Raw genomic sequence first — 24816 nt, 5'->3', positions numbered from 1 at the left:
AATGCAGTGATTTATATACTTTTTTGTAATTTAATTTTTTTCTCTCAAAAAATTCGAGTTTTTTCGATGTCTCTGTAGGTTCAGAATAGATTCAGATAGATAGAAAGTAAAAGTATCTAATAACTTTTTGTTAGATCAAATTAAACAAAATCTTATCGATTTTGAATTTTTTTCTTACCATTGACTTACCATGCACCAAAAAAACTAAATACATAATCTTAATTCTAAAATCTACACGTAATTAACAATTAATTGTTCCCAATTAGGTAACGCGCGCCGAGATTTTTGCGAAACCAAAAACATTTTAGCACAAAAACCAAAAAAAATTCGTTTTTCTTACCATTATCTTACCATCACACAAAACATAAAACCTTACCATCGGTATTCCCTATCTTAAGACATTGAAGACTCTATACCCAATCTTAATACATAGCATGGCGGACCGGAAATCTATAACGTATCTTAATACATGGGGTCCGCCATGCAACCAAAAAAACCACCCCCCCCCCCCCCCACTTCAGCTTCAACATCTACTACTATCTTACAATTTCCATTTTTGGGAAAATGTTTATTATAGAGTTTTCATACATATGGAATTGTATGAAATTGTGTGAAAAGAAGCTTCCCATTTAAGAGACTGTATGATCAGCAATTTTGGTCAACCCGGGTCAACTGAAATCGAAAGAGGAGAAACAATTTGAATTGCGTCTATCTGAAGATTAACTCCGCTAATAACTTCAAAGAACTTTATGCGTAATTTAGCTGCTATTTTGAAAAAATTGTGTTTAGTTTTGCGTAGAATTTTTTTTTCAGTTTCCTCTGGAATCAAAAAGAAATTTTTTGTTTCTTCTCGGCTATTTTTTCTGAAACGTTGGTCCTAGTCCTAGTTTGGAGAAACAAACTACAAATTAAAATTCACCGAAACTAAGAACATTCAATTGGATTAATATTTCGCCTGTGCAAAATTTATAAGGCATTATTTTTTCATCAATATTTTGCACAATCGCAAGCCTCAAATGGTTATCGTGTAATTTAATTGGCTTTTATGTACATAACTGTTGAGACATGTTGAACAGATTTTTTTCAAAATATCATAATATTTCTATCTCATAGAGCAGTTAATGAATCAATTGTGATTTGAACTTCCTGTTTTGACCTTGCTCAAGAGTTCGGTCAAAAACATGGTGATTCTCTCGCTGGTCCAGAACCACAGTCTGTCTTCCTTTGGCTGTTTGTCCGGATGGTATATTTGAATCGCTTTTCGTAAAACCTGAAAAATTTTCAATTTTTTTTTCAAATTCATTGTTTTCAAAAATGACAACTTCTAGTGCGGCTCTGAGCAGGTTTTTTATTTGAAATCATTATGCACAAAGCATGCTTTAATGATCTTCTATTTTAATGAGAATTGGTATCATTGTTAAAATTCTAAGTAAATAGTTTTTCTCCAAAAAGAACGCTCACAAGACTGTACAGCGCCTTATGAATAATCAGTGTCCCTAAAGATTTAGTTTCAGGTATGAATTAGCACAACCACACAGGGTCCAAAAAAATTGCCAATACTTTGCTAAAATATTGTTCCGACTTTTGAAGAAACTGAGGACAATATACGCTTGTGGTTGTTTTTTTTGGTCAATTCAAACGAAGAAATTTTGGCAGCACGTGGATTGACTGTTCAATCATAAAATGACCAAGCGGTTATGGTTAGACCGTTTCTGTTTAGTCCTGAATACTTATCATACTGAAAACGCGTATCATTATTTATGTGTGGCGAATTGTCCCGCTATACTAATGTTTTCCAATTGAATCAAGGCAAACTAAATTTTCATAATGATTCCATCAACAAAAGAAAACTTAGCCTATAAATTTGACATTTTAGGCTATAAATTTGTCCAAATGTCATAGTTCCTCTTGGGATCAGTTGAGGGCAATTATAAACATTCAACATTCAGAGTTCTGCTCTTGACATACGAATAGTCTTGGCTGTTAATATAGGCTTACTTCAAAGATGTGATAAAATTATTTCCTTCAAGAAACACTCAAAAAACTTCGTAATTGATTACGACCCAAGCAAGGATGATTTCTCAAAAAGTTCAATATAGTTTTCAATAAACTGAGCATGATCCAGTTTTGTAAACAAAAATCTAGAGATCGATTTTTTTTCCAGGTCAAATTACTCGCTGAATCAATTTTTGTTTGTCAAATTTTTCACGCCTTATTTTCAAAAGTTCCATTCAAGGTATCCCCTTAATATTTATTAGGATTACAATTAAATTGTGATTACGCTAATATAGATGAATGACCCTTGATTTTCATGGTTATTGTTCCGACTTTCGTAGCGAAAGTAATGGAATATTTGTGCTCGGGTGGTTTTTTTCAGACAATTTTCGACTTTTTAACAAGCCATTTTTGACGGAATTATTTTACATCATTCAAAAGCTATCGTTGTCCTCAGCTTAAATTTGAAAAGATATTTCACTTGTGATTAATTTTCGTAAAGTTATGGGGGTTTGATGATTGGCATTGGCCATTTTAGCCAATTTGGGACAATTAACGCGCGATATATTTCGCGCTATTAACGCGTGACCGAGATTTAATCCGTCTTAGAAATTGTTCCAAATTGGTTCAAGGAAGCTTATATGCCATTATTGATTTGTTATGATGAGCAAAATCTATCACTTTGTACTTTATATGGCGTGCGATTACAATTAGGATTACAATTAAATTGTGATTACGCTAAGATAGATGAATGACCCTTGATTTTCATGGTTATTGTTCCGACTTTCGTAGCGAAAGTAATGGAATATTTGTGCTCGGGTGGTTTTTTTTCAGACAATTTTCGACTTTTTAACAAGCCATTTTTGACGGAATTATTTTACATCATTCAAAAGCTATCGTTGTCCTCAGCTTAAATTTGAAAAGATATTTCACTTGTGATTATTTTTCGTAAAGTTATGGGGGTTTGATGATTGGCATTGGCCATTTTAGCCAATTTGGGACAATTAACGCGCGATATATTTCGCGCTATTAACGCGTCACCGAGATTTAATCCGTCTTAGAAATTGTTCCAAATTGGTTCAAGGAAGCTTATATGCCATTATTGATTTGTTATGATGAGCAAAATCTATCACTTTGTACTTTATATGGCGTGCGGGGGATGACTTTAACAAAAAATCTCGAACTTTAAATAAAATTTCATTTTGTTTTATTACATTTAATTTTTTTAATGATATTACTGCTTCATAGACTTTAAAAGGCAGTCGGAACATTCAGGGCTCCGCCCTGATACGATCAGTCTTGTGTGTCTTTTTGAACAAAGCTGTTATGGGTTACAAAACTATTCCGTTATTATATCAAAGATAAACTAACATCAATTATTTCTCAGTTCCACTAACTATTCTTGCATGATGGACAAGACAAAAAACAAAGGTAGTAAACATACCTTTGGTTCTTGAAAATCTGAAGTTCAACCTTTGCGAGTGATTAAAAATGGTCTTTAAGCAGCGATTCAAAGTTTTTTTACTTACATTTTTAACTTACTTTTTTAGAGTCTTGCTCATCCGATGCCCCAAAATTCTTTGCGTCAAATCCTTGCACTTTCGGAGGATACTTCTCAATGATTGCTAGAATTTCATTTTTCAGTTGGTAATCAGCAGGTGACCTTCGATCATCGAGGAACTGTGAAACCTCCAATAATTCTTTTGTGTACTTTTGTTTTTCCTCGCTGTCTTTTTCATGCTCGCTTTTCAGGACGTCTTTTTGGAGGTCGCGCAAGTTATCCTCAGCATCTTTGTACCATTTTTCGGTGGTCACGTTTTTGGGATGCAATGATAACGCCAGTTCGATGCACTTTGTGTAGTAATTTTTTGCCTTGTTTCTACTGTTGGGCATTTTGAGTACCTTTAATTGATAAGTCCCCATTATGCTCAAAATTTCTGCCTCCAGTTCAACATCTTTATCACGGACTTGTGACAAAGCATGGTGGTACAAATCATACACGTAGTACACCAATTCAAAATCTAGAGTCTCCTGATTTTTCATGACCTCTTCGTGCTTCTCGTTTGCAGCGGCGAGCGACAAACGTCCAATGACTTGAGTCATCTCAGTGAGAGTCTCGCCTTCTAAGATTCTGACCTCCTCTTTAATTTCATCAAGCTGCTGCCGATCTTTTGATGAAACAGAGGAAATTTTCTGAGCATCATTGAAGACTCTATAAAACTCCTCGACAGGGCGCTGAATCTCCTCAAAATTGTATTTTGCCAGTTTTACCTCGTTACATTCGCCGTAGACAACTCCACTGTTGAAGAAAAATTTTGCTTTCTTGAACAAAATCAGGCCTTTTACAGCAACTGATGAATTGTGGGTGCCTAGAACAAAAATTCATATCTCCATTTTGGTGTAATGTTCGTAAATTTTCACATGAATATAGTTGTCGGAAAAAGTAGTTGGCCGAGTTGTGATGTTATACGGTTTACTATGAATAGAATATGTTTACATCAAAACATGGATTTTTGGCTGTGCTGTCAAACTTTTTATTTTTTTGTTTGTTGTACAAAATTATAGTCTTATAATACCTTTTAGATTATTTACTGTTAATTTAAAGTCTTCAGTCTTTCCAAATAATTGAATTGGGACAAATTTTGCTGTTTCATTTAAATGTTTGGCTTGCGACAAGTTCTGCAGTTGGAGGCCAACGTTATATTTAACATTTATTTCAGATTGGTCGGACCTGTGACATAACGCTGACATTTTTTATTGTATATTTCATGGAAATTAAAACAAAAATGTTTGTATTAATTTAGATTCTATTTTAAAAGTTATCTCAATTTAATTATCAAATGTTTTCTACTTCAAACCTGATCTCTCTGTTAAATTTTAATACGCTTTTCGCCTGAAAAAAAATGGAGACAAATGGAATTTTTTTCGTTTTTTGAAATAGTTTTTGCATCATTTTTCATTTTTATGTTTATATCAAGTTGATTGCTACCATCTGCAATAGTTGCAAATCAAATTTTGCTTTTCTGGAAAATAATTTCAGCTTACCTTCAGCCATAGCAGAAAGGATTGAGTCCCTGCTCAATTCAGGAGCTGCTGCCTCAAAATCGTCCACCAACAAATCAATCTTGTCCGTTAAATGCTCAAAATCCGAAACTCGTTCATCGGAAACCAGTTGGAGATAGCTCATCCAGTAAAACGTTTTCGAGATGTTCCTTAGTTTCACCCCGTTAATGTCGCCACACCTCCTCGGGTTGTCAGCGTAAAAGACCCGTTTTCTTTCTAGTGACCTCTGTATGCTCGCAAGGGCTTTCTCTTTCTGTGTACGGCTCATAGCCGCCAAAGCTGCATTGCAATATGCGTCGTAGCTTTTATCTAACCATTTTTCAACCAGGGCTGGAGATTTGTTCTCGACATCCTTTTGCTCTATACTTTCGCCCTCTTTCATGCATTTATCAAAACTCATTTTTTCACTGAAAAATAAATTTCGAATCTTCATCAAAGTAAACATCAAAAAATAACTAACGCAAAAAAAACTCAATTCGCTGAAACTTATTCAATTGAACTCATCATCCATGAATTATTTTTGGAGCATCGTATGTACTCGACGGATCTTCAATGAAATGATTCGAGCCAGTCACATTTATAACATGTATGGCGAACCGTATTGAAACGTATTTATCAAAACTCATTTTTTCACTGAAAAATAAATGTCGAATCTTCATAAATGTAAAAATCAAAAAATAACAAGGTAAAAAGAAATCAACTCGCTGAAACTCGTTTAGGTGAACCCATCGTTTATGCACTATTTTTGAGAGCATCGTATGTACTCGACAGATCTTCAATGATGTAATTCGAGCCAGTCACATTTATAACATGTATGACCAGCCGTATTGAAACACATTTATCAAAAGTCATTTTTTCACTGAAAAATAAAAGTCGAATCTTCATAAATGTAAAAATCAAAAAATAACAAGGTAAAAAGAAATCAACTCGCTGAAACTCGTTTAGGTGAACCCATCGTTTATGCACTATTTTTGAGAGCATCGTATGTACTCGACAGATCTTCAATGATGTAATTCGAGCCAGTCACATTTATAACATGTATGACCAGCCGTATTGAAACACATTTATCAAAAACCATTTTTTCACTGAAAAATAAAAACCGAATCTTCATAATTGTAAAAATCAAAAAATAACAAGGTAAAAAGAAATCAACTCGCTGAAACTCGTTTAGGTGAACCCATCGTTTATGCACTATTTTTGAGAGCATCGTATGTACTCGACAGATCTTCAATGATGTAATTCGAGCCAGTCACATTTATAACATGTATGACCAGCCGTATTGAAACACATTTATCAAAACTCATTTTTTCACTGAAAAATAAAAGTCGAATCTTCATAAATGTAAAAAAATCAAAAAATAACAAGGTAAAAAGAAGTCAACTCGCTGAAACTCGTTTAGGTGAACCCATCGTTTATGCACTATTTTTGAGAGCATCGTATGTACTCGACAGATCTTCAATGATGTAATTCGAGCCAGTCACATTTATAACATGTATGACCAGCCGTATTGAAACACATTTATCAAAAACCATTTTTTCACTGAAAAATAAAAACCGAATCTTCATAATTGTAAAAATCAAAAAATAACAAGGTAAAAAGAAATCAACTCGCTGAAACTCGTTTAGGTGAACCCATCGTTTATGCACTATTTTTGAGAGCATCGTATGTACTCGACAGATCTTCAATGATGTAATTCGAGCCAGTCACATTTATAACATGTATGACCAGCCGTATTGAAACACATTTATCAAAAGTCATTTTTTCACTGAAAAAAAAAATTCGAATCTTCATAAATGTAAAAATCAAAAAATAACAAGGTAAAAAGAAATCAACTCGCTGAAACTCGTTTAGGTGAACCCATCGTTTATGCACTATTTTTGAGAGCATCGTATGTACTCGACAGATCTTCAATGATGTAATTCGAGCCAGTCACATTTATAACATGTATGACCAGCCGTATTGAAACACATTTATCAAAAGTCATTTTTTCACTGAAAAATAAAAGTCGAATCTTCATAAATGTAAAAATCAAAAAATAACAAGGTAAAAAGAAATCAACTCGCTGAAACTTGTTTAGGTGAACCCATCGTTTATGCACTATTTTTGAGAGCATCGTATGTACTCGACAGATCTTCAATGATGTAATTCGAGCCAGTCACATTTATAACATGTATGACCAGCCGTATTGAAACACATTTATCAAAACTCATTTTTTCACTGAAAAATAAATGTCGAATCTTCATAAATGTAAAAATCAAAAATTAACAAGGTAAAAAGAAATCAACTCGCTGAAACTCGTTTAGGTGAACCCATCGTTTATGCACTATTTTTGAGAGCATCGTATGTACTCGACAGATCTTCAATGATGTAATTCGAGCCAGTCACATTTATAACATGTATGACCAGCCGTATTGAAACACATTTATCAAAAGTCATTTTTTCACTGAAAAATAAAAGTCGAATCTTCATAAATGTAAAAATCAAAAAAGAACAAGGTAAAAAGAAATCAACTCGCTGAAACTCGTTTAGGTGAACCCATCGTTTATGCACTATTTTTGAGAGCATCGTATGTACTCGACAGATCTTCAATGATGTAATTCGAGCCAGTCACATTTATAACATGTATGACCAGCCGTATTGAAACACATTTATCAAAAACCATTTTTTCACTGAAAAATAAAAACCGAATCTTCATAATTGTAAAAATCAAAAAATAACAAGGTAAAAAGAAATCAATTCGCTGAAACTCGTTTAGGTGAACCCATCGTTTATGCACTATTTTTGAGAGCATCGTATGTACTCGACAGATCTTCAATGATGTAATTCGAGCCAGTCACATTTATAACATGTATGACCAGCCGTATTGAAACACATTTATCAAAACTCATTTTTTCACTGAAAAATAAAAGTCGAATCTTCATAAATGTAAAAATCAAAAAATAACAAGGTAAAAAGAAATCAACTCGCTGAAACTCGTTTAGGTGAACCCATCGTTTATGCACTATTTTTGAGAGCATCGTATGTACTCGACAGATCTTCAATGATGTAATTCGAGCCAGTCACATTTATAACATGTATGACCAGCCGTATTGAAACACATTTATCAAAAACCATTTTTTCACTGAAAAATAAAAACCGAATCTTCATAATTGTAAAAATCAAAAAATAACAAGGTAAAAAGAAATCAACTCGCTGAAACTCGTTTAGGTGAACCCATCGTTTATGCACTATTTTTGAGAGCATCGTATGTACTCGACAGATCTTCAATGATGTAATTCGAGCCAGTCACATTTATAACATGTATGACCAGCCGTATTGAAACACATTTATCAAAAGTCATTTTTTCACTGAAAAAAAAAAGTCGAATCTTCATAAATGTAAAAATCAAAAAATAACAAGGTAAAAAGAAATCAACTCGCTGAAACTCGTTTAGGTGAACCCATCGTTTATGCACTATTTTTGAGAACATCGTATGTACTGGACAGATCTTCAATGATGTAATTCGAGCCAGTCACATTTATAACATGTATGACCAGCCGTATTGAAACACATTTATCAAAAGTCATTTTTTCACTGAAAAATAAAAGTCGAATCTTCATAAATGTAAAAATCAAAAAATAACAAGGTAAAACGAAATCAACTCGCTGAAACTTGTTTAGGTGAACCCATCGTTTATGCACTATTTTTGAGAGCATCGTATGTACTCGACAGATCTTCAATGATGTAATTCGAGCCAGTCACATTTATAACATGTATGACCAGCCGTATTGAAACACATTTATCAAAACTCATTTTTTCACTGAAAAATAAATGTCGAATCTTCATAAATGTAAAAATCAAAAATTAACAAGGTAAAAAGAAATCAACTCGCTGAAACTCGTTTAGGTGAACCCATCGTTTATGCACTATTTTTGAGAGCATCGTATGTACTCGACAGATCTTCAATGATGTAATTCGAGCCAGTCACATTTATAACATGTATGACCAGCCGTATTGAAACACATTTATCAAAAGTCATTTTTTCACTGAAAAAAAAAGTCGAATCTTCATAAATGTAAAAATCAAAAAATACCAAGGTAAAAAGAAATCAACTCGCTGAAACTCGTTTAGGTGAACCCATCGTTTATGCACTATTTTTGAGAGCATCGTATGTACTCGACAGATCTTCAATGATGTAATTCGAGCCAGTCACATTTATAACATGTATGACCAGCCGTATTGAAACACATTTATCAAAAGTCATTTTTTCACTGAAAAATAAAAGTCGAATCTTCATAAATGTAAAAATCAAAAAATAACAAGGTAAAACGAAATCAACTCGCTGAAACTTGTTTAGGTGAACCCATCGTTTATGCACTATTTTTGAGAGCATCGTATGTACTCGACAGATCTTCAATGATGTAATTCGAGCCAGTCACATTTATAACATGTATGACCAGCCGTATTGAAACACATTTATCAAAACTCATTTTTTCACTGAAAAATAAATGTCGAATCTTCATAAATGTAAAAATCAAAAATTAACAAGGTAAAAAGAAATCAACTCGCTGAAACTCGTTTAGGTGAACCCATCGTTTATGCACTATTTTTGAGAGCATCGTATGTACTCGACAGATCTTCAATGATGTAATTCGAGCCAGTCACATTTATAACATGTATGACCAGCCGTATTGAAACACATTTATCAAAAGTCATTTTTTCACTGAAAAATAAAAGTCGAATCTTCATAAATGTAAAAATCAAAAAATAACAAGGTAAAAAGAAATCAACTCGCTGAAACTCGTTTAGGTGAACCCATCGTTTATGCACTATTTTTGAGAGCATCGTATGTACTCGACAGATCTTCAAGGATGTAATTCGAGCCAGTCACATTTATAACATGTATGACCAGCCGTATTGAAACACATTTATTAAAAGTCATTTTTTCACTGAAAAATAAAAGTCGAATCTTCATAAATGTAAAAATCAAAAAATAACAAGGTAAAAAGAAATCAACTCGCTGAAACTCGTTTAGGTGAACCCATCGTTTATGCACTATTTTTGAGAGCAACGTATGTACTCGACAGATCTTCAATGATGTAATTCGAGCCAGTCACATTTATAACATGTATGACCAGCCGTATTGAAACACATTTATCAAAAACCATTTTTTCACTGAAAAATAAAAGCCGAATCTTCATAATTGTAAAAATCAAAAAAATAACTAACGCAAAGAGAAATTGAACTTGCTGAACCTCTTTCAGGTGAACCCATCGTTTATGCACTGTTTTTGAGAGCATCGTATGCACTCGACGGATCTTCAAAGAAATGATTCGAGTCAGTCAAAGTTGTAACATGTATGACGAGCCGCACTGAAAAAAGTGGTCAGAACCAATTTGTTGAAAATAAGTTATTTTTTGTAGAATATAATTGCGCTTAGTTTTCAGGAAACAAGTTTTCGATAATTGATTTGCGCATCGCGCTATAAAATTTGGTAGACTCTTAGTGCAAAAAAAACAGCAATTTTTATTTTCAACTTTTTTTTGTTCTTTTCCTCCACTGGATCTTTTTTACGCCTGTGGTACGGCACTTACTGCAAGTGCAGTAGTAATTGTTGTTCTCTCTGATCACTGACCTTGGGACCTACATTGTTATGTATAATTATGCAGTTATATCGTTATTATCTTTTTACCATGGTCATTGGATGTTGATCATCGTTTGACTTCATTATTATCTATTTTAAGCTCACGTAGAGAATGATACGGTATTCGAGCTGGTTCATGGAACCATAGAAAGAAAACTATATTAAGAGATTAAATTAATTCTTTGATAACAGAATTGTTTTGAATCGGAGTTATACAGTTCTCTCACCTATCACATGGCGCAGCCAGCAGGATTCATGGCGCAGGATAATTGACGTCGGCTAGTTCGGATCCACCGTGGATTTTTAAAATTTGGTTGGATCAATTTATGTTAGCTGTGACTGTGAAACAAAACGTGAATCCGGAAATATTATTAGAATAACCTAAGGAAGTGGTAGATGAACCCATGCCTCGTCCAGAAACGCCGGCAGAAACAGAAACTGCTCAAGCAGTAACGGATCGGGAAAACAGAGATAAGCTTAGGAGAGACAAAGTGATACTAGAAATTGAAGAAAGAAGAGAACGTGGACCTAAGGTAGGACATAATGTGTTCTACAATGAGGTTAAAAAAAGATTTACGTCTCGTCTATTTCTGGCACTAGGTACGGAGGGGAAAAAGAAATTCGTACAAAAGAACCCTCATGCGGAAGGGTAAAAACTCGAATTCAGAGAAATGATGGCAATGGCAAAGGCATCATTTGAAAAAACAAGGAACATAACTTACGAACGATATAGGCTCTTCACACGAGCACAAGAACCCGGTGAGTCGTTGGAATCATTTCACGCGGCACTTACTGCACAAGCAGCTACGGCCGAACTCGGCGGTTTAGAATAAGAGTGTGTTAGAGATCTCTTTATAACTAGAATGAGGAATACTGCATTACAAGACACCCTGACGTTTGAAACTTTCACTCCAGATGAGATCCTAAAACGGGCCATAAAATTTGAGCATAATAAACAGACTACTCAAGCGTTTCAAAGGGCCGGGAGCGGAAGCTCCGGAGTGGGACAATTGCGGGAACCTCAAATCAAGATAAAACAGGAACCGATAATGGCAGTTGGGAATTAAAATTCAAATCACAAAAGACAGAACAAAACCCAGACTCAAAAGGTTGTCTGAAAATTGTTTGGAGCTTGAACGTTTCTTCTATTCATTTTAATTTTTGCTTCTAATGATTAATTGAAAAGGCAACCCACAAGTAAGGCCAGTCAATGACTGGTATAGATTAGACATATGTCAGACTTATTTTGTGAGCAACCATGATACCACTTGATAATTTGACATCGTCCGTTTTGATATGGTTTTGTGTATGTTAGTTTTTTTTAACTGATAGAGAAGTCGTTTCAAGTTAGCAAAAAACATGAATATCAAAAGAAATATACGAAAATGGGAAACTGAAAAAAAATGCAAATAGAAACAAAGAAAAGCTTGAACGAAAGCTAGTTGCTCCATTCCTAAAAGTTCAAAGGGGCCGGATCACTAATGCAAAATAAATCTCAAATGATAATGTAAGTTGTAACAGGAATTAAATTAACATTTTTTGTATTTTTTCAAAATTATTTTTGTGTACCTTTTTTTTTATTTTTTGTTCATATTTGTCTCAAAATGAAATCTTGACGCAACAAAAACCATTACTTAGTTCTCATTCAGATTGATTGAGCTGGTTCGGGTTCTGCAAACTATTCACTGCCAAATTCAGCTCTAAAACGGTGTAAATGCATAGATTGGAATCGATGAATCAATTTCTGATCGTTGCCGCTGCCCGCATTGGTGTTACATGGATAAAAATCAATTAAATTTTTGAGTTTTTTTGTCAGTGTCTATAAAAAGGATGGAAACAATAAATTATAAAAAAAAATTTAAAAAAAGGATTATATTGCTATTGATTGGTAAAGCTATAAAATCTATTGAAAATCAATTATAATTTATTATTTTTCACTTTTTTAGATAACAACAGCGAAACTCCATTATAATCTTTTTTATCACTTTATTGAGACGCAAATTTAAAGCGCTTAAAGGTTTTCTAAGTTTTTAAAAGAAGTTGGTTACTTTTATTCAATTTCGAAATGCGCAACTTCGATTTTGTTAATGTTTTTATGTTACTCAATTTCTCAGTTCTGTTCATTTCAACAAACTTCTTAAATCAACCCTCCACACCTGACAACCTGACCCGCTACCCAACTGGACCAACTCCCCTCCCCCACTTGAACCAATCCCCCTCCTGAACTTACAAACCCACCCCCATCAGAAGCAACCCGGGTGGGTGGTTCAAGTTACGGTGGGTGAATCAGGTGAGGTTGGATTTGTTCAGATGGGGTAGTGGGCTGGACGGGTGTGGGGAGGGGCCAGTTTGGATGTGGGAGGGGGTCGAAGAGGAGGCAAACTTTGGGTTGGGCGCTGTCGTAAGGAGGCAAAGAGCAAATGTTAAATCCCCCACCTAAACCAACCTCCCCCACCACACCACCCCCCCCCCCCCACATGGACCAACCCGGGTGGGGGCGGTGGGTTGGTTCTAGCGGGGAGGGGGTACTTTAGGTGGGGGGGGGGGGCAGGTTCAGGTGGGGGAATGGTTCAGGTCAGGGGCGGGTTCTGGTTCAGATGGGAGGAGTGGTTCAGGTCGTATGTGTATTGGTTCAGTTGGGGCGGGGTGGTGGCTCAAGAGGAGAGTGTGTTTAGGCTTCAGGTGAGGCGAGGATGTTTTTTCAGGTGGGAGAGGTGGTCCAGGTGAGGGTTGGGGTTGGATCATGTTGGGTGGGCATTGGTTCAGGTGGGGTGGGGTGTTGGTTCAGGTGGTGTTGAGGGGTGGAGATTCAGGTAGGGTGTGGTTCAGGGGGTCAGGTGTGAGGGTAGGGTAGTCAGGAAGTGGGTCAAGGGGGCAAACTTTTGCGAGGGTTTTTTAAGAGGGCAATAGGGTGAACTTAAGGGGGGAAGAGGTTAAGGAAATCATTTTGCAATTGGAAACTTTTAGGTTCAGAAATCGAGAAGGCCGGTCACTCGCTTTGCAAAATTTCTGCATAACTCAATTGATACATGCAGAAACGAATCGCACGAAACGAATCAAAAACAAGACTCGTTTCAGGATAAGGTCCGGATTGTTCTGACTGCCTTTTGAGGTCTATGGAGCAGTAATAACTTGAAAAAACTGCTTGTTGTGAGGTAAAGATGAGATTTTTTGTGAAAATCGTCACCCCACACGCCATATAAAGTACACAACGATAGATTTATCTCCTAGCAACAAAATAATTATGGCAAATAAGCTTCCTTCAACCAATCTTGAACGATTTCTAAGACGGGTTAAATATCCGCTAACGCGTTAGTAGCGCAAAATGTATCGCACGTTAATTGTCCCAAATTGGCCAAAATGGCAACCTTAATACCCACCCCTAAAACTTTCGAAAAGCGATCACAGATGAAATGAATTTTCAAATTTAAGCTCAAGAAAACAGTACACTTTGTATGGTATAAAAAAACTCTGAAAAATTTGCAAAAATTGGCTAGTTAAAAAGCCGAGATCTGTCTGAAGAAAAAAAACCCACCCGAGAACAATTAATCCGTTACTTATGTTACGAAAATCGGAACCATAAAGTGGGAAAAAATCTATTAACTTGATTTTAAAAGGATTATAATTGATTTAAATTTTGATTAAAAAAAAAATGAAAAATAATCATGTTTTTAGCCATTTTGTTGTCTGAGTGCAGCATAGGATTCGATTATTTCGATAAAAATGTAGATAAAAAAATCGGTCACAATTGATTCCTTTTCACTTTTCCTTAATGCGATCCCTTTTCAATTTAACTCAGGGAAGTATCAGTGATGAATCATTGATGCAATCACAATGCAAAGTGCTCGAAAAATTCAGCTGTTTCATTGTTATCTCAACCATTAAACCGCATTATAATTGTTCATTAATATCATTTTGACTTGTTTGATTCTAACTAACACTAGCGTCAGTTTTTGCCTTGATCGTTAATAACATCGAATAATATTTTTTACCGCATGCTACAGTTTACACGTGATCCCTTTATTGAAATCGCAATATAGTTTAGACAAAACAACTGTTCGATATATGATTGCTCGTATATCAGGATAAAGCCCTGAATATTTCGACTGCCCTTAAAGTCCACATAGAATAGTTTTGGGGAAAAAAAAATTTAGAAAAACTAGAGTCTTGGGTGAAAACTCGAGTCGTACAAAAAATATAACGACCACTTAGCTAGCCTCAATTCAATTTGGAACAATCTTTGTGTGCGGGATAAATCGCCACAAATACATACATTTGCGTTACGCTTTCAGCATTATGGATGAAATATTCCAAAGGCGTATGAAACAGTCCAGAGCATGGTCAAATTGGCACTTTGTAAGTTCCTAAACTTTGCAAAAAATGGGTTTGCAAAATTTATATTTGATTAAGGGGAGTCAGTATCTTTAATGAGTCTTAGTTTTTTTGTCAAAAATTATTATTTTGATCTTCGAGATTGACTGAAAAAAAACAATCACACCAAGCATAAATCTTCAGTTTTCTTCAAAAGTCGGAACAATTGATAGGCTAACATGATGTGTCAGTGAGAATGTGTCACTGAAAACGAAGATGAAAATGGTAATTGGCATAAATCATGCCGATCAAGATAAAATTTAAAAACTGTTTATCTAATAAAAGTGCAAACTAAAAAAAAATAAAAAATGTTGTCCATGTTTACTGCGATAATGTAGTTTATTAAAAAAAGCTGTCGACGAAAATTGGTATCCACAAAAATATTAAGTATAAACAAATCCAAAATATAATGTTTGAACGCAAAAAACATATTTTTGATGTGAAGATTTGACTCGGTTTGATGAATTTTCGCGTTACAAAGTTTTCGGTAATTTTGCACAAAAATATTAAGTATAAGCAAGTCTAAAATAAAATAATGAAAGCAAACATACGCTTTTGATGTGAAGATTTGACTCGGTTTGATAAATTTTCGCGTGACAATTTTTTCGGTAATTTTGCACAAAATAGTAAAAATAAGCAAGTCTAAAACAAAATGTTTGAAAGCAAACACACGTTTTTGATATGAAGATTTGACTCGGTTTGATAAATTTTCGCGTATTAAATTTTTTGGTAATTTTGCACACACAAAAATAGTAAGTATAAGCAAGTCTAAAATAAAATGTTTGAAAGCAAACACACATTTTTGATGTGAAAATTTTACTCGGTTTGATCAATTTTTGCGTGACGAATTTTTCGGCAATTTTGCTTTCTATTGTTTTGGCAACAGACCGGTTACATTTTATACGTTTTATTGATATGTATTTACTGCTCATAAACAGCTCATTAATAATACCAACGAAGTATCACATTACAAACTCATTTGTGTCCGCAATTTTTACCTTATAACTTACTTACTTTAGAAAACTCTGTCACCATGTCACTTTGATTTCCATTCTTTGAAACGATAGTTTTACATTGACTGATAACTTCTGATTAAACTTAGACACGGAATCCTGGTACGTCAAAAATTTTAGATTATGGTGCCTGTTAGCAGGCAATTTTATCATCATTTTCATCCCGTCCCCTTCTTTTGTTCAAAACCAATTCAGTCTGGATAGTCTAGAGATAATTTGAATAAAAATACCGTCTTGTTGGACAAAACGCACCAACTCAGTTTAAAAATCTAGAAGTTTAAATTTTAACTCAATGACGCACGCACAGACAATTCAGCTAATTTGAATTTCATACAATTTAGCCAAAAGTATAAAGACAATTCAGCCTGAGACACTTCTGCCAGTTTTAAAAAACGCTAGATTCGAAAGAACAAATTAGAATTGAAACTATTTCTCGGTTCAAGGTCGCCGGTTCTAAATTATAGAGTCCTGTCATCTATTGGCAAGCTCGCAGCACGTTGGGGCGGTCACCATTATTGGCTGAACTGTCTCTGGCTGAATTGTCTGCATACTTTTGGCTGAATTGTCTGAATTTCAAATCGGCTGAATTGTCTTTGACCGAATTGTCTGGACGCGAAAACCAGTGCAGACACAGAATTGGTTATCACTTAACAATGCTCTCTATTTATGTCACTGACCAAAATCGGTCGGTCGAAACAAACTATTTATGGCTCGAACACAATTGAATATAATCTTCTTTGGTAGAAATGGTCAGAAAAATACCTTTTCACCCCTATTTGGCCAAAATACCTCCAGTCATTTTGATAAAAATTCAATAGACAAATTTATAATTACGAAAAAAAATATTGTCTGTTTTATTACAGGGTTTTTTAAGTATCATAGTGTTATAGAAACTTTCTGCAATATTAGAGCGTCAAGGAAATCCACAAAATCAATTTATTCTTGAAGTATCGGAACCATCTGAAAAATCAGAATGAGTTCAGAATGCATCGGAATTGACTTGGGGACGACTGCGTGTTGTGTAGCAGTATACAGGGCAGACGGAAGAGTGGAGGTCATTCCAAACAGTCAGGGCAACCTGGTCACGCCATCGTACGTGGCTTTCAGTGACAAACAAAGACTCATCGGCGATGAAGCGAAGGCCCAGGTACTATCTCTCATATGTATCTCAGCTGTATCGCAATAAAAAACAAGGAGTCTATCTAAACTGCTCATTTTTAGTTTTATGCTGAAAATCTTAAGCGAATTTTTTAGTCGTGGTGAATCATCCCGCACTGCATAGTCGTTCGAAATTGAATTGAGGCAAACTTATTTGTCTAATTAGTTCAGTATATGACCCAAATTTGATCACTTAATGTTTGATTTTATCAGCCTGAAAGCAGTTAAATGGCAGACAAAACATTCAAGGCTTTGACCTGATACAAGCATTTTGTTTAAATTTAATTTTATGTTGTCTAAATTAGTTTTGCGCTTGAAATAAAAAACAAGAAAAGGCTGTGGGAGTGCAATTTTGAATGAACGTCATAAAAAATGTGCCATCAAAAAGGCTAGTTGTATTTTTGGTCTATGGAGTTTAACCCGAGATAGAAATCAGATTTCAGCAATTAACATTCATGCAAATTGTATGTTTAGCGTTTGAATTTTGTTAACTACTTGCCGCAATGGAGGAGCAACTCCTTACAAGGGTTTGATGAAGTTTATTTAAATAACGCCAACCAATAGCAAGCCGACAAAATGTTTTTCTGAGAAACAAAAAACCAATCATCTAAGCATCTTATTTGACAAAATGCAATTTTTGTTTTCATGGATGACGAAGAAATTCGTTACGAGGTACCATAGGGAGGGGGAGTGTTTAACAAGATCATATAATTTGCTGCAGTGATGATCATATAGCTTGCTGTAGTTTTTTCCCTATGACGATACACTGACTCTCATGCCAAAACATTTTTTTTGTTTTCGAATACATCATTTTGGCAAACATGCAAGAAAGTTGAATGATAGCGCTTTTTATAAAATTTCTAATGGAATTAAACGATTAGCTTGTTTGGTATATGGAGTAAACCCGGGATAGAAATCAGATTTATTTAGAATGGATAGCTGATTACTGTGCAAGTACTACACAAAGTTCCCACGATAAAAAAAATTCAAATTAGGGGCTTTTTTTTTCGTTGTGGTGTGATAAAAGCAGCTGACGAAAACTAAAGATTAAGCATCTTTGGCAGTCGTAATAATAAAAAACAAATTTCAAAATATGAACAAAAATTACCAAAAAAAAACAAAAGGAATAAAAAAAATCAAATTTTTTTGCATTTTTTTTGATATTTTGAAGTTTTGAACTCTAAAAGGCTCTGATATACTGAAAAGTTTTTACTTTTGAATACAAGCTATTGAAAGCCTTTTAGCCATCAAAAAAGCTATTGTAAGCCTGATTGCTTTCTATATTTGCTCGAATTACGGGGAAAAAATCTTCTGAAAAAATCAGATTGACGGAACAATAAGCGATTTCTAAAAGAGGGAATTAGCGCTCGGAAACTTTATTTTTGTTTCTTGTTGAGTGACATGACTGGTTTCAGCGTGATTCTGCTTCATGAAACAATAATTAACTGTTATTGAAAAAGGAATTTATAGTAGTGGAAAGTTAGTAAATCATTGACATGACAGGTATTAATAGCAATAGCTACACTTGTGACTGAACCAGCTATGTACATCTCTGAGTTTTCACTGAATAAGCGATAATTATCTATGGTAGAGCAAACATGGTGGCTTGAAATTAAGATTTAAACATTTGCTAATTTTTTGCAATTTTGTCAGCTTGGAGCTGTTACCGGATTAAAGTCGCAATACGTGGAGAATGCTCGCAAAACTGCAGAATCATTCCAATTTTATCAACGAAGACAGCATCGGTTATGATTTTAAATTATTTGTTAACCGAAATGAGAAAGTAAAATCAATTAAAAATTAACAGTTTTTCTCAAAATATGATTTAATAATTGGTTAAGCAGGTTGTTTTCTTGTTCATGTAATCACAATCAACCGTTTTTTTTCAGTAGTCACTAACGCATAAGCAGCAGCAGCAGCTGTTTGACTGGTATCAATGAATAGAATGCTTTTATTCAAAGACAAAATGTATCAAGTAATATGTAGTAGAAAAAAACTACACAAAAACGAAATGAAGTATTTATAAACTGATTTTTTTTCAAGCTACGATAAGGCTAATATAATATGTTGTCTTACGATGAACCAATGCTGGGTATTATTCAACTCCGTAAACTCTGTGGCGACCACAAACAAACAAAATATTTTTTGTTTTTTTTATCTGCAAAAAAAAATCAAATGATAAGATCAATCGAAATTCGGCAAGTCAAAAATTTCTAAATAATAGTAACAAAATATGAAAAAAATTTTTGTCGAGGTTTTTTTGAAGTTGCCGAGGTTATCAGAAGTAAGAACAAGACTACCCGTGTCGAGGCAAAACCTGGACAACTCTTTTTACAGTGCTGAACAAAACGAACCGGACAAAACGAACATAATTGGAAATTTCAAACGTTTTTTTTCTAAGAGTATGAAAAAAGTTACATAACAGTAACCAGATTTGGAAAAAAATCTTCGCTTGTGTTATCAAAATTTACATTATCAGAAGTTAGGAGACATCCGAAATCACGAGAAATAAACTCATTGAAGGAGACACCAAAAAAAGTGACAATAAGAACAAGACTATCTGTATCAAGGCTGAACCTTGGAAACTCCTCGTATAGCGCTGATTTAATTTAACCAGACAAAATGAACAAAATTGACAATTTTAAACGTTTTTTTTCTAAGAGTATAAAAAAATTTAAATAACGGTAACCAGATTTGGAAAAAGTCTTCGCCTGTGTTATCAAAATTTACATTATCAGAAGGTAGGAGCCATCCGAAATCACGAAAAATAAACTCATTGAAGGAGACACCAAAAAAAGTGACAATAAGAACAAGACTATCTGTATCAAGGCTGAACCTTGGAAACTCCTCGTATAGCGCTGATTTAATTTAACCAGACAAAATGAACAAAATTGACAATTTTAAACGTTTTTTTTCTAAGAGTATAAAAAAAATTAAATAACGGTAACCAGATTTGGAAAAAGTCTTCGCCTGTGTTATCAAAATTTACATTATCAGAAGGTAGGAGCCATCCGAAATCACGAAAAATAAACTCATTGAAGGAGACACCAAAAAAAGTGACAATAAGAACAAGACTATCTGTATCAAGGCTGAACCTTGGAAACTACTGGTATAGCGCTGATTTAATTTAACCAGACGAAATGAACAAAATTGACAATTTCGAACGTTTTTTTTCTAAGAGTATAAACAAATTTAAATAACGGTAACCAGATTTGGAAAAAATCTTCGCCTGTGTTATCAAAATTTACATTATCAGAAGTTAGGAGCCATCCGAAATCACGAAAAATAAACTCATTGAAGGAGACACCAAAAAAGTGACAATAAGAACAAGACTATCTGTATCAAGGCTAAACCTTGGAAACTCCTCGTATAGCGCTGAGTTAAATTAACGAATATTGCAGTGCCCAACAAAATTCTTGGAAGGCAAAATATTTATAAAAAACGGATAAAATTTGTTTTTAATTCAAGAGGTTTAAGCTCTTAGAGAGATTCGTTGGACTAAGGAAGAGACTTCTTTTGATGAACAATTTTCATCGGTTAATATTATAATTTCAGCAATTTGCGAGATTAACTTAAAAAAGCTAACTTAACCCATTTTTTGGGCACTTTTTAAAATCGTATACTCAAATGCACCACATTATTTTAGTTAGAACTCTGCGCAATGCGTGTTATTCTTTTTTATCTAAATTTAACCCTATATTTGAGAAAATCGTGTTCAAAGTTCATTTTTTTCGTTTTGTCCGGATAATTTGAATCAGCTTTGTATTTGAAACTTTTTTTAAAAAAAATCACCACTGAATTTGAAACTTTGGTGTTTCAAAACAAAAACTTTACAAAAACTTTTGAAGTTCTGTTGATTTTTTCCCATTGGTTATTTAAAATTTAAACTGACCTTAACAGTTTCTACTGAAATTTGAAAGAAACTAAAAGAGTTTGCCTCTAACAAGTCAAAAACTAATTTTTTGCAGTTTATTCGAAAATTGACAAATTTCAACCTCCATTTCATATGAAAAATATATAACATCTACAATGTATTGTTTAAAAAAATAAAATAGATATTGAGGTTTTTCAGATGATAAAAATCATTCGCCATGTTAGATGTTGAATTTTGGCTGAACTAACCTTCGCAGGCGAAATTTTGCTGTCAGTCTATTCGAAATTCGGAACCGTCATAGCAGAATCATGAACTATAGATAATTATATATAATGATATTTTTTAATGATAATGACAAACGATCATGGCGACATGGTCGATTATATCATTAGTGACCAAGTTTTATGTTCTGTTTGATGTTCTGTTTTATAATCTGCTTTGAATGAAAAAAATCATTTTGCATATATGACTGATTAATCAAACGGATAAGTTTCTGAGTTTGACACAGGAACTGAAAAGAGTTTTTGTGTACGGTTTGAAGATAGCAGCTGTTTACATGGGTGAGGCAATGTTTTTTTCCTCCCCACCTCCCTTTATTTTAGAGGGAAGAAACGGGTCAGGAAATGTTTTCTCATCTGGAAAAACATTTTAAGAAGCTATTCCGACTTTTAAATTTTAAGTCCAGTTCAAGAAAGCCAATTCAATTTTTTTTCAGCTGGATCGAAATGTCGACAACACGATTTATGATGCCAAGCGAATGATTGGAAGAATGTCTGAAGATGAGCATCTTCAAACTGCTCGCTCATCGTGGAAGTTCAAAACCGTGGAAAGAAAAGGCCAACTTTGTTATGACGTGGTGTGCTACGGCGAAAAAAAGGTGTTGACCCCAGTACAAGTTTCTGGTATGATTCTATCCAGGCTCAAAAAGGAAGCAGAAAAGTTCTTGGAAACTTCCATTTCGGAAGCAGTCATAACTGTTCCTGCTTACTTCAACAACACTCAGAGAGAAGCTACAGTCTTGGCTGCACAAGCTGCAGACTTGAAGGTCCTTCGAATAATCAATGAGCCTACAGCTGCGATTTTAGCTCATTGTGACGATCAAAAATTTGCGACAGGAGATAAAAAGATTCTGGTGTACGACCTGGGAGGGGGGACTTTTGACATAACTATTGTAGAATGTCAGGACGAAATTTTAGAGGTTTTAGCTACGTCTGGAAATTCTTTCCTGGGTGGCCGAGACTTCGATCAAAAGCTGGCTGAGTATCTCTTCACAGAAGTTGAAAAACAATGTGGAAAGTGCGTAAAGGATAACAAAAGGGCCTTTATTAGACTTCTGCAGGCTTGCAACATAGCAAAACATCAATTGTCATCTGCAGCTTCAGCGACAATTGCGGTGGACAATCTTATCAATGGAAAAGACTTCCTCTCTAAGATCAGCCGGGCTCGATTCGAAAAACTCAATGAGCATCTCTTCAAAAAGACTTTGGACAGTATTCAAACTGCCCTAACTGATGCCAAATTGCAAAAAAAAGACATTGACGCTGTTTTGATGGTGGGTGGATCCAGCAGAATCTCGAAAATTCGACAAATGGTTAAAGATTTTTTCCCAGACACCCCATTATTAAATTCAGGAAACCCAGAGGAAACAGTTGCTCGTGGGGCTGCAATTCAAGCCAGTCTCATCAAGGCCTTTTCTGATCAGTTGATGCAAGTTGTCCTAATTGATGTCTGCCCACTCTCACTTGGAGTTCAATCCCAAGACGATGTAATGTCGTTCATCATAAAAAGAAACAGCACTATTCCTTGCCAAGCAACGAAAACTTTTGAGACAGTGTCAGACAACCAAGAGGCAATTAATTTTGCTATCTTTGAGGGCGAACGATCAATTGCATCGGAGAACAATAAGTTAGATTCTTTCAAGCTAGAGGACATCAAGCCAGGTTTGAAAGGAGAGCAGAAATACGACGTAACCTTCAGCATAGACGTAAATGGCATTTTGAGCGCGAGAGCTGAAGAGCGTGATACTGGAAAGTGTGAAGAGATAACAATCAAGCGCGAAAAACATGACCCAGAGGAAGTTCAAATATTACTAGACGATGAACAAAAATTTGCAAAACAAGACAGAATTGAAATGCGCCGAATCCACGCTAAACAAAAGCTGGAAGAATATCTCTACCAGGTTTGTTTGCTATGAGCGATAGGTTAAAATTGACATTGTCTTTTTTCGATTTTTTAATGGCGCATTCGTTTAATTTTCTTCTTTTTAGTTTTCCAGTCGATTTTTCTTTAAATCTGTTTAAGCAAAAAGAAAGTCTCGAATTAGCTGAGACCTGTATTTTGTATTTTGTATTATAGGTCATATCTACAAAGTGTCTAAACTGCACTAAATAAAAACACACATTTTATAGTATGAAAAAAAAACTATGAAGCCTCCATATATCAATACGAGCATTCAGATGAGCACGATTCTTCATACAAATATTCAGATATTAAATAGGATATAGCATTTTAAGGAAATTTCCTGTTTTTATAAATTTGTAAACTTTCTAAAACTTTATTATTGCAAAAATGAAGTATTCCCTAACATTTAAAGAAAATCCTTTTTAATCAAGTTTGCTTAAGCCATAGTGTTCTCAGGGGAAATTACAAAAAAAAATATTCAGATAGAATCCAGTTTTTTTGCAAACTACTTTTTTTACAATTTGACTCAACCGTAATTCGTCGCCTAGGTTTTATGTTTTCACTCTGTAAAAATAGTGCTACAATTGCCAAAACAAGATAGTGGTTGTGAATGAAATAACAAAAAATGAAAATGTTCCGGACATTTCATTTTTTTCAGCTCCGAAAAAGAAAAAAACCTAAGAATGATTCTGAGCTGCACAAAACAATCTCAGATGCAGAAGTTTGGCTGGAAACAAAAAATATCACTGAACAAGAGATTCAGGAGAAACTTGAAAAGCTCAAGAGTGATCACAACTGATCAAGGTGAAGTAAATTATGGAAATTCAGTAAATTTATTTCAAAACACTAACAAAAAACTAACAAAAAACTAACCAAAAACTGACCAACTTAATTCAGTGTTTTCATTATTCTTTCCAACAAGACTGCATAGAAAAAAATATGAATTTTCTAATTTTCCGTTTTTGCTTTGACCATGCAAGATTTTAAGTGTAGAGTGAGTTTAACAATTGATTTTAAAGGGTTTTTAAACAATCAGGAGCGTTAAATGACAACCCGGGTCGAGGTCCCAGACTGATGCCAAAATTTGAAAATTGCACCGCGTCCGGATCTAAAGTCCGATTTTACTGAAAGCTGGTCGCCAAAGTCTTCACATGGAGTAGAGAAAAGTCAATACGAAGTTCTAAAATTTGGTTATAAAATTGGAAAAGTCGGAAAAAATTATTTACGATTTTAAGCTTAAGAAAAGATAATAAAATCACCAATTGTTCGGACGGAGAAATCATTTACCTTTCGAAAAAAATTTAAGATCTTTAAAACTAAAAAGATTCATTTATTTTTAGTAGAACAATTCAACAAAACCGACTTGAACAAAAACAATTCAATTCACTCAATTGGATCAAACAGTACAATACAAATATATCAATTTTTCAGTAAAAAAAACTTTTAGTTTACTTGATTTCCTTTGATGAACGGTTTTTCAGTCAGATTTTTTCGTATGGTTTTATTTAGATTATTGAACGGAAAACTCAAAAGAATAC

At 34.4% G+C, this 24816-nt stretch overlaps 2 protein-coding genes across 4 annotated transcripts; one reads left to right on the top strand and one right to left on the bottom strand.

Moving 5' to 3' along the window:
• Nucleotides 1-953: 953 nt before the first annotated feature.
• On the bottom strand, nt 954-15755 carry LOC134842151 (uncharacterized). 2 transcript variants are annotated; one of them, XM_063858371.1, is made up of 4 exons: nt 15604-15755; nt 5041-5465; nt 3538-4364; nt 954-1270 (listed from the first exon to the last, which is right to left on the bottom strand). In XM_063858371.1, the coding sequence occupies exons 2-4, from the start codon at nt 5456-5458 to the stop codon at nt 1127-1129; spliced, it is 1389 nt and encodes a 462-aa protein (XP_063714441.1). In that variant the 5' UTR covers nt 5459-5465; nt 15604-15755; the 3' UTR covers nt 954-1126. The 2 variants fall into 2 exon arrangements, with proteins under 2 accessions (XP_063714441.1, XP_063714433.1); XM_063858363.1 differs by lacking the exon at nt 15604-15755 and having other exon boundaries at nt 5041-5474.
• A 58-nt stretch (nt 15756-15813) lies between these two features.
• LOC134842135 (heat shock 70 kDa protein homolog) lies at nt 15814-24197 on the top strand. 2 transcript variants are annotated; one of them, XM_063858351.1, is made up of 4 exons: nt 15814-16167; nt 16975-17212; nt 21813-23276; nt 23937-24197. In XM_063858351.1, exons 2-4 carry the CDS (start codon nt 17039-17041, stop codon nt 24075-24077), a joined length of 1779 nt encoding a protein of 592 aa, XP_063714421.1. In that variant the 5' UTR covers nt 15814-16167; nt 16975-17038; the 3' UTR covers nt 24078-24197. The 2 variants fall into 2 exon arrangements, with proteins under 2 accessions (XP_063714421.1, XP_063714412.1); XM_063858342.1 differs by having other exon boundaries at nt 15815-16167; nt 16956-17212.
• The last annotated feature ends 619 nt before the right edge of the window (nt 24198-24816 follow it).

Source organism: Symsagittifera roscoffensis, chromosome 1, assembly GCF_963678635.1.
Source record: "Symsagittifera roscoffensis chromosome 1, txSymRosc1.1, whole genome shotgun sequence".
Lineage (NCBI taxonomy): Eukaryota > Metazoa > Xenacoelomorpha > Acoela > Convolutidae > Symsagittifera > Symsagittifera roscoffensis.
The sequence above is the reverse complement of the archived record's forward strand: the minus strand, read 5'-3'. Positions and strand labels throughout refer to the sequence as shown.